This window comes from Trichosurus vulpecula, chromosome 4 (genome assembly GCF_011100635.1).
Source record: "Trichosurus vulpecula isolate mTriVul1 chromosome 4, mTriVul1.pri, whole genome shotgun sequence".
Classification (NCBI taxonomy): Eukaryota; Metazoa; Chordata; class Mammalia; order Diprotodontia; family Phalangeridae; genus Trichosurus; species Trichosurus vulpecula.
The window spans coordinates 391,849,413-391,864,054 of record NC_050576.1 but is presented as its reverse complement, the minus strand read 5'-3'; the positions used below and the strand labels follow the sequence as shown (position 1 = coordinate 391,864,054).

Below are 14,642 nucleotides of genomic sequence, written 5' to 3'. Positions count from 1 at the left end.
TCAGACCTCTGGCAACTCGCCTACTTTCTCTGTGTCAGTCACTATGTTTTCACCTGTATCTACAGGTGTCACTAAAATTCTTAAGGTTTGCTCTCCCTATCCATGCTCCCAATTCCTCTCACCGCTACCATGATTTTTGACCCTAGGCTCAGAATTGTCCTCTGACCATAGGAAATGTCAACATCTCAACAGGTCAACCACCTTTTCCTCTTCCTCCTTTCATTTGCTACCTTCATCATGGCCTGCCCGGATAAACCCATCATCAGGAAACTTCATCGTAAAGCTTGCTTCAGTTTTGCTAGTGATCAATACTGTCAGTTGCCTCTGCCTCTCTGTTTGTTTTGTTTTCAAAGAGGACCATGACATCAGGGAGATGAGGGCATGACTTGCAGTTGATTCTGATTAGAGTGAGGGAGGGAGGGCTGTGCAAGGTCAGCAGCCTCACTTTCTCCTCCAGAGCCATCTGGGTCCAATGGCCAGATGTTCATCAGGACTGGAGATGGCCCAGGATGCCCTCTGCCTCTCTAATTGCAGGGCAGAAGGAGAGAGCAAAAAACTCCTCCCAGAGCCTCCATTTACAGAAGGCTCAAAATACCAGTCATCTCTCTTCATTTGCCACCAGCTACTCAGCTTGGTTTCAATATTATCATCCTATTCATCATGCCCCTGTGCCAGGTACTCTTTGACACTCCTACCCCCCTTTTCAGCTTCCTTTTGTGTATTGTCTTCCCCTATTAGACTGGAAGCTCCTTGAGGACAGGGACTGTCTTTTCTTATTTGAATCTCCAGCACTTTGAACATATGTTTATGTATCTATCCTAATCTTCTCTCTTCCTCTGGTTTCTGTAACAGCTCTCTCCTGGTTTTCTTAGGTGTCTGGCCACTCCCACCCTTTAAATGTAGGTAACCCCCAAGGTTCCACTGGAGTCTTCTTTGGTTCTCATTCTCTACCACCTGTCTTGGTGAATTCTTCAGCTCTTGAGAGTTCGTGGGTTCATTTATTATCTTTATGTAGATGACTCTCAAACTCTAAAGTCAGCATTCATCTGTCTCTGGAACTTAAAGGCAGCAGTACCAACTTACCAGTTACTCTCAATAACCTTGTTAACTCTCCCTTACTTCCTTGCTAGGCCTTGCCTAGCCTACCACTCCAGCCTTCCATGCATGCAACCACCACTCTGATCAGAAATCCCATCACCTCTTGCCCAATATTGTAATGACCTCCTAATTGGTCTCCCAGTATCCACCCTCTCCTCTTTCAAGTCCATACTTCACACAGCTGCCAAATCAATATTTCTAGGATGCAGACACGACCATGTCAATTCCCCTATCAGAAAACCTGAGTGGCTTCTTGGACACAGTATAAATTCCTCAGACTAGTATTTAAAGCCTTCTGTAATATGGCTTCCATCTATCAATCCAGACTTATTTCATATCGTAATATATGAATTCCTTTATACATTCTTGTTCTAATTAAACTGGCCTACTACCTATTCCTCAAATTCAACATGCCACCTCTAGTTTCCACAACTCTTCATCTGTGTCCCTTAGAAGCTCCAGCTTCCTCCAGGATCACCTCAGGTCCCACTTTGGATGGGATGTCTTTCCTTATTCCCCTCACTTGACAGTGCTCTCTCCTTCATGAATCACTCTGCACTTACATATCCGCTCCCCGCCCCTCCATCCCCCATAGAATGCAAGCCCCTTAGGAGCAAGGACTATATCCATTTTTATCTTTGTCTTCACTGCGCAAATTAAAAAAAGCTTTAGCTCACTTCTTATCTGAATGATTCTCAGTGTTTTTTAGTCACCCGAATTCGAGTTATATGGGACAAGGTTGGGGAGAGGATGGAAAGGAGAGCTGTGAGAATTTCCAACTTTATTGACAAACTGCTCTATGCCTTTTGAAACTTTTCCCCAACTTTTTGGGGTTTTGTCTGTTATTATTTCTATCCTTAACAGTCTAAACAAAATCATAATCAAACCATGTCTTGGTTAAGCAGAAAAAGAAGCTTCATTACTTGCCAAACCATGACAGGAAAATTCTAACTACTTAGAGGAAGTGACCCCATGATGGATCTCCACAAAAATACCATGATCATGACCCCATGATGGCTCTCCAAAAAGGATGAGTGTGACCCCATGATGGATCTCCACAAAAATACCATGATCATGACCCCATGATGGCTCTCCAAAAGGGATGAGTGTGATCCCATGATGGCTCTCCACGTAAATACCATGATGGTGACCCCATGATGGCTCTCCAGATAGCATGACTGTGACCCCATGATGGCTCTCCAGATAGCGTCACTGTGATCCCATGATGGCTCTCCACATAAATACCATGATGGCGACCCCTTGATGGCTCTCCAAATAGCATGACTATGATCCCATGATGGCTCTCTACATAAAGACCATGATGGTAACCCCATGAATGCTCTCCAAATAGGAGGGTTCTTAATAGGGTTCTTAAAAACTAAAGGAAGTGCCCCAGAGATCAGGGCTGGAATCCAACAGATTGCACCAACTCCTTGCAGTATTTCTCTACCATATGCTCCTTTTTTTTTCCGTTGGCCTTTTTTTTTTAATCCATGAGAAGGAAATTAAATTTGCAAAATTGTCAAATGGAAAACTAGAATAACACACAATGAAAGTTTAGAACTTCAAAGGTCAAAATGTAACTGTCAAAAGTTTTGAGGTACTGGAAAGTGTTGGGCATCAATCCAATTCAAAGCTGGAAGAATCCACAATCAGTGTTGGAAGGGAAGTCAGCAGCCATCCAGTCTAACCCATACCTGTACAGTAAGTTCCTCTACCACCTCCAACAAGGGATCATCTAACCTTCACTTAGAAGCCCACGGTGAGAAGGAACCTACTACCTACAGACAAGAGCAGGCCATTTTGCTTTCGGACAACTATAACTGGTAGGAAGTCTTTTCTTCTATCAAGCCTCAATCTGTCTCTCTACCTAGACCTTCCATGCTGGCCAGGACCAAGCAGGACAAGTCCAACACCTCTTCAAATACCTGCAGGTAACTATCTTGTCTAAGACTTTTCTTCTCCAGTCTCTCCATTCCTCACCATCTTGGCTACTTTCCAGAGTTTCAACATTATTCCGAAAACAAAAGCCCCATATACTAGACCTATTATTCCAGAGGTGACCTGACCAGAAGATTTCCAGAGTGTGAACTATGTTCAGTTAAGAAACCAAAAGCATAGTGGTAGATAATTCAACAGTTTTTCCAAATAAAATCAAAGATTTTGAAGCCCTAAAAACTAAAACTACTACAACCTAAAAACTCTATCCATGCTCTATATGACTATAATGGTAATGAGAAGATACAGCACTTTAAACAAAAGTATCAAAATTATCTTCACATTTAACTGATGATTTTATTCAAGTATAAAAGCTTTAGTTCATTAGCAGCATCTCACATTTAAAAGTCCCAATTAAAAAAATAACATACATACAAATTTCCCCAAGCAAATTTAGGATCACAGGGGAATTTCAAGAATCGGTAACATTTTAAGGCTATTATCAAAATTAGAACTTTATGAGTTGGAGGAGGCCTTCCATTTAACAGAAACTCCCAACCAATAATGGAATGTCTTCTATATTCCTAACAAATAAGCATCCAGTCTCTGCTTGACCACTTTCAGTGAGAAGAAACTCACTACCGCTTTGTAAGGAAATCCATTTTGTTTGGGCACCTCTACTATTTAGAAAATTCTTCCTCATACTGAATCAAAATCGGCTTCCCAATTCTGCCCCTTGAAGAAAAAATAATTCTTCCACTAAACATCCATCATGAATTGCTTCATAAGTAGTGAAAAAATCTAATTTCAAACAAGTTTTAAATATCAAGCGACAACAAAATATAAATGAAAATAAATACCAAAAGTGAATAGTTTAGGGGAAGTGTTGCTGTAAACACATACCTCACATTTTCAGTAACCACTAATTCTCTTTTTAATGTTTCGAGAAACCTTCAGGTTTCAAATTTCATTAGTGGCTTCAAACACATTCAAAGTTAATTCAGAATCGGTCTATGATGAAGTCAAATAATACACGTAAAGTGCTTTGTAAAAGGGCTGTATAAATGTTAGCAATTATTACCAAAACAAACAAGCTTTATGAATCAATAAAGTTACTGCGTGGAAAGACTTCTTCAACATTTAACTCTGAAAGGACTAGAGTTACTGTACTCTGAAATTTATGCTTACAGGCACTTAATGAGAAGAAACATTTGAAAAGAAATTGCTGTACTAGCATTTATTCATAAAACCATTTCAGGAAAAGACTGAAAGGGGACACCAAAGTTATTGCTTACTTTTTCAGCAACAAATCTTATAACCCAGGCCAGTAAAATGATATTAAATATTCTGCGTATGTATACATAGGGCAAGTAGTGGTACAGCACATAGAGAGCTGGGCCTACAGTCAGGAAGACTCCCCTTCCTGAATTCAAATCTATCCTCAGACACTTAATAGCTACGTGACCCTGGCCAAGTCACTCACCCTTGTTTGCCCTTTTCTTCATCTGTAAAATGAGGTGGAGAAGGAAATGGCAAACCATTCCATTATCTTTGCCAAGAAAACCCCAAGTGGGGTCACAAAGGGTGGGACATGACTGAAATAACTGAACAATGACGATATGTATATACATACATAAACATTTTAAAATATATTCATTAGTCTTCTATTGTATATACTTGGTCTCATCATATTATAATCCAGATATTTTAGTTTGATGCTACATTTACGGCGCTGCCATCCAACTCTCAAACAACGTCATAATGCGGGATTTTCTTAGTCACGCAGGATACAAAACCGTCCTCAGAGGAACAGCTTTCACAACTCCGGGGCAGCGACACAGAACGCAGAACAGCACCCTATACAGGCAATCATCACAACTGCCTGCCTACCTTCCTTACCTCCTAGACAGAAATGTCACAAACCATCAGGAGGTGGCGGAGGAGAGGAAAGAGCTCCTGCTTTCATTTCAAATCACTGCCTTTTCACCGACTCTTGGCAAAAACATGAATGCTATAAAGCACTGAGGGAACACTTACTTCCCCTTTCATTTAAGATCCTTCGCATTCACCATTTCAAAAGCTCAAGAAAGCCATCTTCCTGACACTTTGCAACCCATCACTACTGGTGAGGAAAGAGATGCCTTCATGATAAAGCTCATCAGACTTCTAATCAGTTTCCAATGGCGGTTGTTACAATAGCACTTCTCCATCCGCTGTGCGCAGGACAGGGCTTTTATTTCTGAAATCTCATATCCGCCATAGACATCTTTCTTCACGGCAAACTACTACCTCTGAACACATTAAATGGCTAACTCTAGCCACAGCAGGTTCTTAGTATCTAAAAAATCCTCTTAAAAGTAATTCTAATCCTTAGAGTACTCAACCACCTCTGATAATGACACAGGGAACAGTAAAATAAATGAAATTAAGACGTGTATCTTTCACAAAAACTGTTGGGAAAATTGGAAAATGGTAGGGCAGAAACTGGGCACAGACCAATATCTTACACCATATACCAAAATAAAGTCAAAATGGGTTCATGATTTAGGAGTAAAGGCTGATACTGTAAGTAATTTGGGAGAGCAAGGAATAGTTTGCTTATCAGATTTATGGAAAAGAAAAGAATTCATGACCCAACAAGAGTTAGAGAGCATTACAAAATGCAAAATGGATAATTTTGATTATGTTAAATTGAAATGTTTTTGTACAAAAAAAGCCAATGCAACAAAAATTAGGAGGGAAGCAGAAAATTGGGAGAAAGTCTTTACAACTAGTATCTCTGATAAAGGCCTCATTTCTAAAATATACAGGGAACTGAGCCAAACATATAGGAATACAAGCCACTCCCCAATTGAGAAATGGTCAAAGGCTATGAACAGGCAGTTTTCAGAGGAAGAAATTAAAGATATCTATAGGCATATGAAAAAATGCTCTAAATCACTACTGATTAGAGAAATGCAAATCAAAACAACTCCTAGATACCACATCTCTCCTGTCAGATTGGCTAAAATAACAAAACAGGAAAATGATAAATGCTGGAGAGGATGTGGGAAAATTGGAACACTGTTACATTGCTGGTGGAGTTGTGAGATGATCCAGCCATTTTGGAGAGTAATTTGGGACTATGCCCAAAGGGCCATAAAAATGTTCATACCCTTTGACCCAGCAATACCACTTCTAGGGTTGTATCCCAAAGAAATCACACAAGTGGGAAAAGGACCCATATGTACAAAAATATTTATAGCGGCTCTTTTTGTGGTAGCCAAGAACTGGAAATCAAAGGGATACCCATCAATTGGGGAATGGCTGAACAAGCTGTGGTATATGAAGGCAATGGAATACTATTGTGCCATAAGAAATGGGGATGATATGGACTTCATAACAACCTGGAAAACCTACACGACATAATGCTGAGTGAGCGGAGCAGAGCCAGGAGAACTTATACACAACCACAGATACATGGATCCTGTGAGGACCAACCCTGACAGACTTCGCTCTTCTCAGCAGCACAAGGTGCAAGGACAACTCCAAAGGACTCACGATGAAGAATGCTATCTATATCCAGAGAAAGAACTATGAAGTTTGAATGCAGATTGAGGCACACTTTATGATAGCCTTCCCCCTGCCCCATTTTTTTTTCCTTTGCTCTCTTTTGTTTTTGGGTAGGTTTTTTTTTTTGGTCCTGTTTCTTCTCTTGCATGATTCATTTCATTGATCACAGTTCTTCTCCATAACTTGACTAGTGTGTAAATTAATTCAAGGCTAAGTTATACATGGAAGCTATATGGGATTCTATGCCGTCTAGGGGAGGGAGGGGGGGAGGGAGGGAAGAAAATCTGGAACTCAAAATTATGTAGAACTGAATGTTGTAAACTAAAAATAAAAATTAAAAAAATTTTTTTTTCAAAAAAAAAAAAAAAGGACGTGTATCATTTAGGTGTATAGTTTACATACAGATGTATAATTTAACAAATTTATAGCATGACTGTGAGCAAACACCAGGTCTACTCCACGTCCATTCTTTGTCTCTGAATGACAGTACCTAGCACTACTCCTTGGCACACTGTAGGCACTTAAAACATCTGTCGATCAGTAAATTCAAAATCATCACCTTACCAAATAAAACAATACATAAACAGAGTGGGCTGAGCTTAGAGTCAGTCAGAGACCTAAAGTTATATCCTGCTTCTGACTCTTACTAGCCCTGTGACCCTGGGCAAGTCATTAACCTATGCCTGCCTCAGTTTCTTCATCTGTAAAGTGTGAGGTTTGAAGACTAGATGGCCTCTCAAATCCCTCTGAGCCCTAAATCTATGATCATCTACGATGCTCCTGACCTCTAACTTGTAGGTGCTGCTCAAGGTTCAGTCCTTGGACCACTGTCCTTATCTTCTCTATATTCTTTGCCTTGGAGATCTCATGCCATCTCAGGTAACTTCAGTTATTGCTTCTACACATATGATGCCCAAATATACCATTAACACTATCTCCAATTATCCTGAGCTCTAGACCCATCCATTTCCAGTAGCCTACTGACACCTCTGCTTGGATGTCCTACTAGCACCTCAAAGTTATCACTTTGAAAACTGAACTTGTCATCTTCCTCCCAAACCCAGTTCTTCCTTCCTTCCCCATTTCTATTAATGGCTGAACCATGTACCCATTGCCCAGTATCCTCTTTCACTTCTTCCTGGAGCTCGAAGACTCCATCTGATCAGTAGACAAATCCTATCAAATCCACACTATGGCCTGCATCCTTCCCTTCTTTTGAATTCATACTAGCGCTGCCTTTATTTCTTCTCACCTGGACTGTTCCAATAGCCTCTTACTTGATCTTCCTTCCTCCAATGTCTCCCCATACTTATCCATCCTGCCAAGGGGAGCCAGATTAATCTTTCCAAAGTGCTGCTCTGATGTCATTCCCTGATACCTACTGAAAAACCTAAACTCCAAGTCTCTTGATGTTCTGGCCTCAACTCATCCTTTCCAACCTTCTATCACATTACTCTGCTCTACGCCAGGCCGCTGGACCATTAGCTGTTCCCCAAACATATCTCATGCTTCTCATGTCTTCCATACTTTTGTCTGCACTATCCCCTACACCTGGAATGTCCTTCCCCACCCACATCTGCCTACTCAAAGTCTGCCTATCTTGAGACCCAACTCAAATCTAACCCATTAAGTCTTTCCTAAATCCCACAAACTGGATATTATCTCTCCCTCACTTTAAGCCTTTTAAAAAAAACTGTTGGGGGCAGCTAGGTGGCGCAGTCAGTAGAGCACCGGCCCTGGAGTCAGGAGGACCTGAGTTCAAATCCGGTCTCCGACACTTGACACATGTACTAGCTGTGTGACCTTGGGCAAGTCACTTAACCCCAACTGCCCTGACCAAAAAAAAATAAAAAAAACTGTTGGTATTTTTGTTTTTAAGTCATCTAAATTTCCCCCTATAAATACTTTTCCTCTCTACCCCCAACTCCCTCCCAACAAACCATCCCTTATAACAAAGAAATTCCCCTTACATCTGATGGTACTTAGTACCTCTTACACAGGTTATAGCTGTATAAGATAAAATGTGCTAAGTACATACATAACAGTGCCTCAACCCATATTACCGTACAATAATATCACGAATAGACTTAAACCAACTTCAATGTAATCTCACAAAATATCTCTATAATGTCATTTAACCAAATGCTAAAAAGTCAAATCAAATGGTCAGCAACTATCCAAGCTTATGTTTAACTCTCAGCAGAGTTATCCTCCAGGCTTTCTGTAACATCACTTGGCTTCCTGTGTTTTTATGGTGCTAATAATGACACAAGGCAATAGTAATTTCTATACATTATCTTCCCGACTAGAATGTGAACTCCTTGAGGAAGGGATCTTATCAAATTCATCTATCTCTCCCTTGTGGTACCTCATAGCCAGTACCTTACCCACAGCAGATGCTCAGTAAGGGTTTCTGAAATCAATCCACCAGTAAAAACTTGAACTTCAAACTTCCTCTAGCACAACTTTTTTTTTTTATTTTAAGCATTTGATGACAGTGAAATGGATCTAAGCAAAAGGGTGGAGAGGAATATGGCAATTCTAGAATATGGTCCTAAATAAATAAGCTACTATTCATCCTGCTGTTGTACTAAGTAAACTGAATTACACTGTACCTACAGCCTGAAAAAAGGTGGTGGGGGGGTTTTTTGTGTGTGTGATATGCCTCTAAAGATAGTTCTTTACATATACCTGGAAAACATGCACTATAGAAAAAAAAACTACATTCCCTCTATCAAGACACCTTCAAAAATGCAGAGATGGGTGAAGAAGTCCAATGCTATTGTTTAAACTAGGGTATTCACGTTCACAACTCAATTACATAGTTTAGGATTCCTTAGTGGGAATTTTTACTTTTGTTCACAGGGATCACAGGATTTAGAGCTGAAAGCAACTTAAAGATCAATTAGTCTGACATGCTCATTTTCCAAATGAGGGAATTTGAGGCCCAGAAACATAAAAATGACTCGAGGTCACAGATGTAAGCAATAGATGGGAGTACTTCCATGCAGTACTTCCCAATACACCAGTGCCTCAGGTATAAGAGAGCTGAGCACTACCAAAACTTATGTGCCTCATCTGTACCTGAGACAGTAACTGGATAAAGAGAAGTTTTAGAAGAGATGGAGAATTATAGAAAATGGGAGTCTTTTTTCTTCTTTAACCAAAGAGGCAAGGAGCTTTTACACAGAGATTGCTCTGGCCAAGAGCCTTTTGCCTCCCAAAATTCCAAATGACTTACAACATGAATTTGTTAGTTTAATCTAGTTTGCAACTGGCATCCTTGAAAGACTATACCAAGGGTAAGAAAAGGAATAAATTAGATAATAAGAAAAGGAATAAATTAGATAACACACATCTAGATCACATGGGATATTTCTTTGGTGTCCTGAACATATCTTATCCCAGCTTATGCATAAGTTTCTCAAGGTCAGGGAAATGTAGATCTTTCAATATCCCACAATGCTCAAATATGGTCCTGTGCACACTGTAGGTAATCAAATATTTCTTTAGTAAAGTACTTTTAATAAGTCAAAATGCTGGGGTAATTAAAAACTGCAACAAAGTATAACTATTTTGAATAGTTTTACATTTGTTAAGTAGAGGGGAAGAAAACTTATCCAATGATACTTCTAAAAATGCAGGGCCACATAAGCTATATTATAACCAGCTTTTGACTGTGTTCTAACCGTATAAAGTCTTTGCCCAGACACCAAGTATGATACCATGGATCACGTCATTGTTTGATAAAAATATTTACGATGATGACCTTGGGAAGTAAGGTGATTAGTGAAATAGCCATCTTTAGGACTGAGACAGGGCAAAGAACCCACTGTGGAGTCAGAGGGCATTGGTGATGTGTACTCCCTGTGTGACCCTGGACAAATCACTTTACCGCCTCAGTTTCCTCATCTATAAAATCAGGACTCAACTAGACGACTATTTGGTCCCTTCTACTTCCACACCTATGATGCAATGATTCATGATACCAAGTTGTAGTAGGATAGAAAAACAATGTACAAATATATGTTTCATGATAAACATGGAATCTACATAAACATCTGCCATCCTTCCTTCCATGAATATAAGATTCAGTCAACACAATGCCTTTCTCTTGGAGGGACAGGTTAGGTGGAAAGAATAGGATAGGAATAGAGCCCAGCTCATTAATCAAGGGAACTTCTGAACAAGGAAATTCCCTTTACCAATGCAGGTAGGCATCTTCTTGGAAACTGACAGTCATAAAAAGGTGTCTCAAACCCTAAGAGGTTGCATGATTTATCCAGGACCACCCAGTCTGTGCATGTTAGTGTCAAGACTGGAACCCAGGTCTTCCTGGTTCAAAGGCCAGCTCTCTATCCAAATTCACCCCTCAGGAGGACAAAATAAGGTAACAAAAACAAGAATATAACACTTTATATTAAAAGAGAGGCATTTTGGCTTGAAGATGATGATGAAGTTGGGAGGCAGTAAGATTTGGATTCCAATCTCAAGTTCAATTCCTACTACCTATGTGACCATGTTAACTTCTCTGAGCCTATATCAGTAGTACCTCAGAGGATTGTAGTGAGGATCGAAACTTAAAAATGCTCTTACTACATAATTTCTATTCATTAAAGTGTTTAATTTACTCAACTTTGTATGAAACTAATCAAGCAGTCTGTCCAAAAATTTTCGATGATTTTTACACTTGAGATAAATCCCCCAAATTGCCAGTCATCAGAGTCACCTGTCTCTTGCTGCAGAGAAAGAATTCAAATTAAAAGATTTAACAGGGCCCAAAAATCTTAAGTCATAAAGTGAAAATAATGACATTTAAACACCACTTAAAGTTATTGGTAAGGGTATATTAGAGTAATAAGCACAAATGCAGAAACACGCCTGCATGCAGTTATCAAGATCCCTAAGACCATTTTTAACCCAATCATGTTTTCCTCACGTTTTGAAAGTCTTAAAAACAAGCTCATGTAACTTACCTATTGTCAACCTAAAATAAGTGAACAAGACCATATAAAATTCATCATTTTTTTTATTCAAGACTAAAAAGCTAAGCATTAACATTCCATTTATATGTAACATTAAGCAAATATACTTACATCTTTTGCCATGTTACCAGATCCTTGAAATTAATTCTTTAGATGTTCACTCTCCAGAGAAGAAACAATAATCTTCTAGTGAATAAAAGGGCAAAAAAAGACATAAATTCAGTAAAAGATAATGGTTGGCAAAATATTGTATCTTAAGTCCAAACTGATACATTTCTCCCTTCAAATTCAATGCACTCCCTCCAAAGCAAAATGCACCCTGGGATATCAGGAACCTCCTCCCCCTTCCTATGCATGCATATATTCAATCCTGAAAGGAATCTACAAAAGCAACTTGGCTACTTCTTTTAAAAATAATTTAGAGGATTAATGAACTGTAATAGACAAATGTTAGTGTCTTACACAAACAAGATATACAAACTCTTATTCCTCAAACTACTAACAATACCTCAAGCTTAACCCACTACAAACTACTGACACAGGGTAATAAACATAACCATCTCTAAGGATATCCAGAACAAGACTATAATGCACGTAAAACACTCCCCCCGCCCCCCATGAAAAGATATGATGGCTACAAAGCAAACCGTCTAACCCTCACCCATGCACATGCATGCCAAACTATATCCCATACATACACATCCAGAGTGAACTCAATCCATCCTTACACTGCCAGCACAAAAATGCACAAAATAGGTGCAATTCCCCCTAGCCCCCCCCCAAAAAAACCACTGAAAGGCGGGAGGGAGAATTGGGGGGACCCTGCCCCTACTCTAGTCACAGTTGCCAGCTCCACTGGCCCAACCCTGAGCATGCTGATAACTCTGACAGGTGTGTTTCCAAGGGAGCTCTAGGGTTAAAGTAACTGCTCTCAGGCCACAAAGCAAGACCCAGTCCGGGATCCACTCCATAAGCCCCGTGTCCATCTGGGATCTAGATCTTCCTGACCTGTCACTAGGCCTCGGGAACTGCAGCCCGAGGAGGGAGAGTCGGCCCCCCCCCCCCCCACAGCACCGGAACTCGGCAGTGAGCTCTCCACCCTACTGTGCTATTTCAGCACCCAGGCTGGTGAAGCGGCTGCCCCCAGCCCCCTACCCTCCCGGGGTGTCCCGCAGGGAGCTGGTTGGAGCAGGCCGGAGCAGCTCCAGGCCGTAGGGGCTCAGGGAGCTGGTGGCGCGTCTCAGGCCCCATGGACAGACACGAGCAGCAGCTGCAGCTCAGCCGCCCGCCCGCCTGCCTGCCCGGCCTCGCCGGCCTGTGCCTCCCCCCCCCACCCCCAGCTCTCCCCTCCAGACCCGGGCACCACCCTGGCAACAGGCGCCATCCTGACCCTCCGCCGTCGGACCCCACTCCTCAAAGGAGGCACAGCTATGCTGATGGGGTGATGGGGGGGGCTGGAAAGAGGCCTACCACCCCTCCACCAGCTAGGGATCCCCCCCCCACCTTCCTTCGTCCCATCCCAAAGACCCTTCCCCATCTGCAAAGGCAGAAAAGGGGTGAGCACCCCAGAGCCTCCGTCCACGCTGGCCCCTTCTGGTCTTCCCCCTCCTCCCTGAAACCCCACATCTCAAGTCGGGGGTCAATTCACCTGAAGGCGTCTTCCTCCTCTCCGTGCCCTCCCCCCAAGGCAGGCCAGGAGCGCAGCGGAGCCCCGGAGCCCACCACCAACTGCAGCGGCTACAATGAAGAGGAGCAGCAGCGTGGGGTGGGGGGGTGGGGGGCATAAGGATGGGAAAGGGGGGGAAGGCAAGGTTTACCCACTGCACATGTGCAACACACACACACACACACACACACACACACACACAGCACCGGGAAAAGAGACCCGAGGAGACACCAAACCGTGTGCACGGCGCCCACACACAGGCGAGGCGAGGCGGGGGGCAGGGCAGAGGGGGGCCCGCCCAGGGGACCAGACCGGCCGCACGGGTTCCCCATCCCCCGCGGCTAGCCCTGCTGGCCAGCCTCCGCTCTCTGACCGCCCCCCACCCCCATCCCAGGCCAGCACTAACTCTGCAACTACCCCCCCCTACACACACACACACTCAAGTCTCCAGCTGACCTCCACCATCCCCCAGCTCCATCCTTCCCAGGCTCCAAGAGGACACCCTCCCCCCGCAACCTCCCGCATGTGGCTCCAAACCCGGCTGCATCCTTGCACCCCAACCCCCATCCCAGGCTGCAAGCGCCCCCTCCCTTCCAAGGCCCCGCGTGGACGTGCAAACGCGCCCCCAGCCCGCGAGGCCGGCTCCGTGCCCCACACCTGGCTCGCCCGGGTCCTGACGCCCTCGCCGCGGGGGGGAAGGCGGGTTGGAGGTGGGGGGGAGGTGGAGATGGCAAGCGGGGCAGCTCGCGGCCCCGCCGCTGCAGCCCCCGCGCACCCAAAGAGGGGAGAGATCACGGGGGAGGGGAGTAGATCCCGGCAGCTCGGAGGCCGGACTCGCTTTCCCCCGACCCCCCTCCCCCCCGACTTCGCTCCCACTTCTCCCCACGATATTGGGAGAGTTGGCCAAGGGGGGAATAAAAAAAATTGAAACTTACACTTTGTACTGGGAGCGTCAAGCCGGCGTGACGTGCCGGCAACGCGGTGACGTGCGGCCACGAGCGGCCCCATAGAGACTGGCCCAAAGTGTCAGTTTCACCCCCGCGCGCTCCGCCTCGGGGAGCCGGGCGCGCCTGCGCGGCTTTTTCGCGCCTTTGGCTCGCTCCCTCCCTCGCTCCCGCCAGTTCTGCTCCGCCCCCGCGCTGGGCTCCCGCGGAGGGCTCGGTGTGCGTGCTTGCATGTGTTGGTGTGTCTGGCTCTGCCTGGGAGAGCGCGGGAAGCGCGCGGCGCGAAAACGTCAAAGTGGGAAAATTAAACCCGCCCGCGTATCGTACCGGGTGCTGTGCTTTGGGGAAAAACAGTGAAAAAAAAAAAAAAGGCAGCGTGAGCCCAGGCTCGGCGGGGTGCCCCGACGGACGTGCCCGCCACCTGCGTGCGGACAGCCGCAGAGCGTGCCCCGCGCCCTG

At 43.8% G+C, this 14,642-nt stretch overlaps 1 protein-coding gene across 4 annotated transcripts in view; it reads right to left on the bottom strand.

The window, feature by feature from the left end:
- Positions 1-14,302, bottom strand: part of TFDP1 (transcription factor Dp-1) — a 132,173-nt gene extending 117,871 nt beyond the window's left edge. Inside the window, exons 1-2 of one of the 4 annotated variants that reach the window (XM_036757617.1) lie at positions 14,175-14,302; positions 11,685-11,759 (exon numbers count right to left, since the gene is read on the bottom strand). In XM_036757617.1, coding sequence (XP_036613512.1) covers positions 11,685-11,696 — 12 coding nt within the window. In that variant the 5' untranslated portion in view covers positions 11,697-11,759; positions 14,175-14,302. Of the gene's footprint in view, positions 1-11,684; positions 11,760-13,896 lie in introns of all 4 variants that reach the window. The other 3 variants (XM_036757615.1, XM_036757618.1, XM_036757616.1) reach the window with 3 other exon arrangements.
- Between the last annotated feature and the right edge of the window lie 340 nt (positions 14,303-14,642).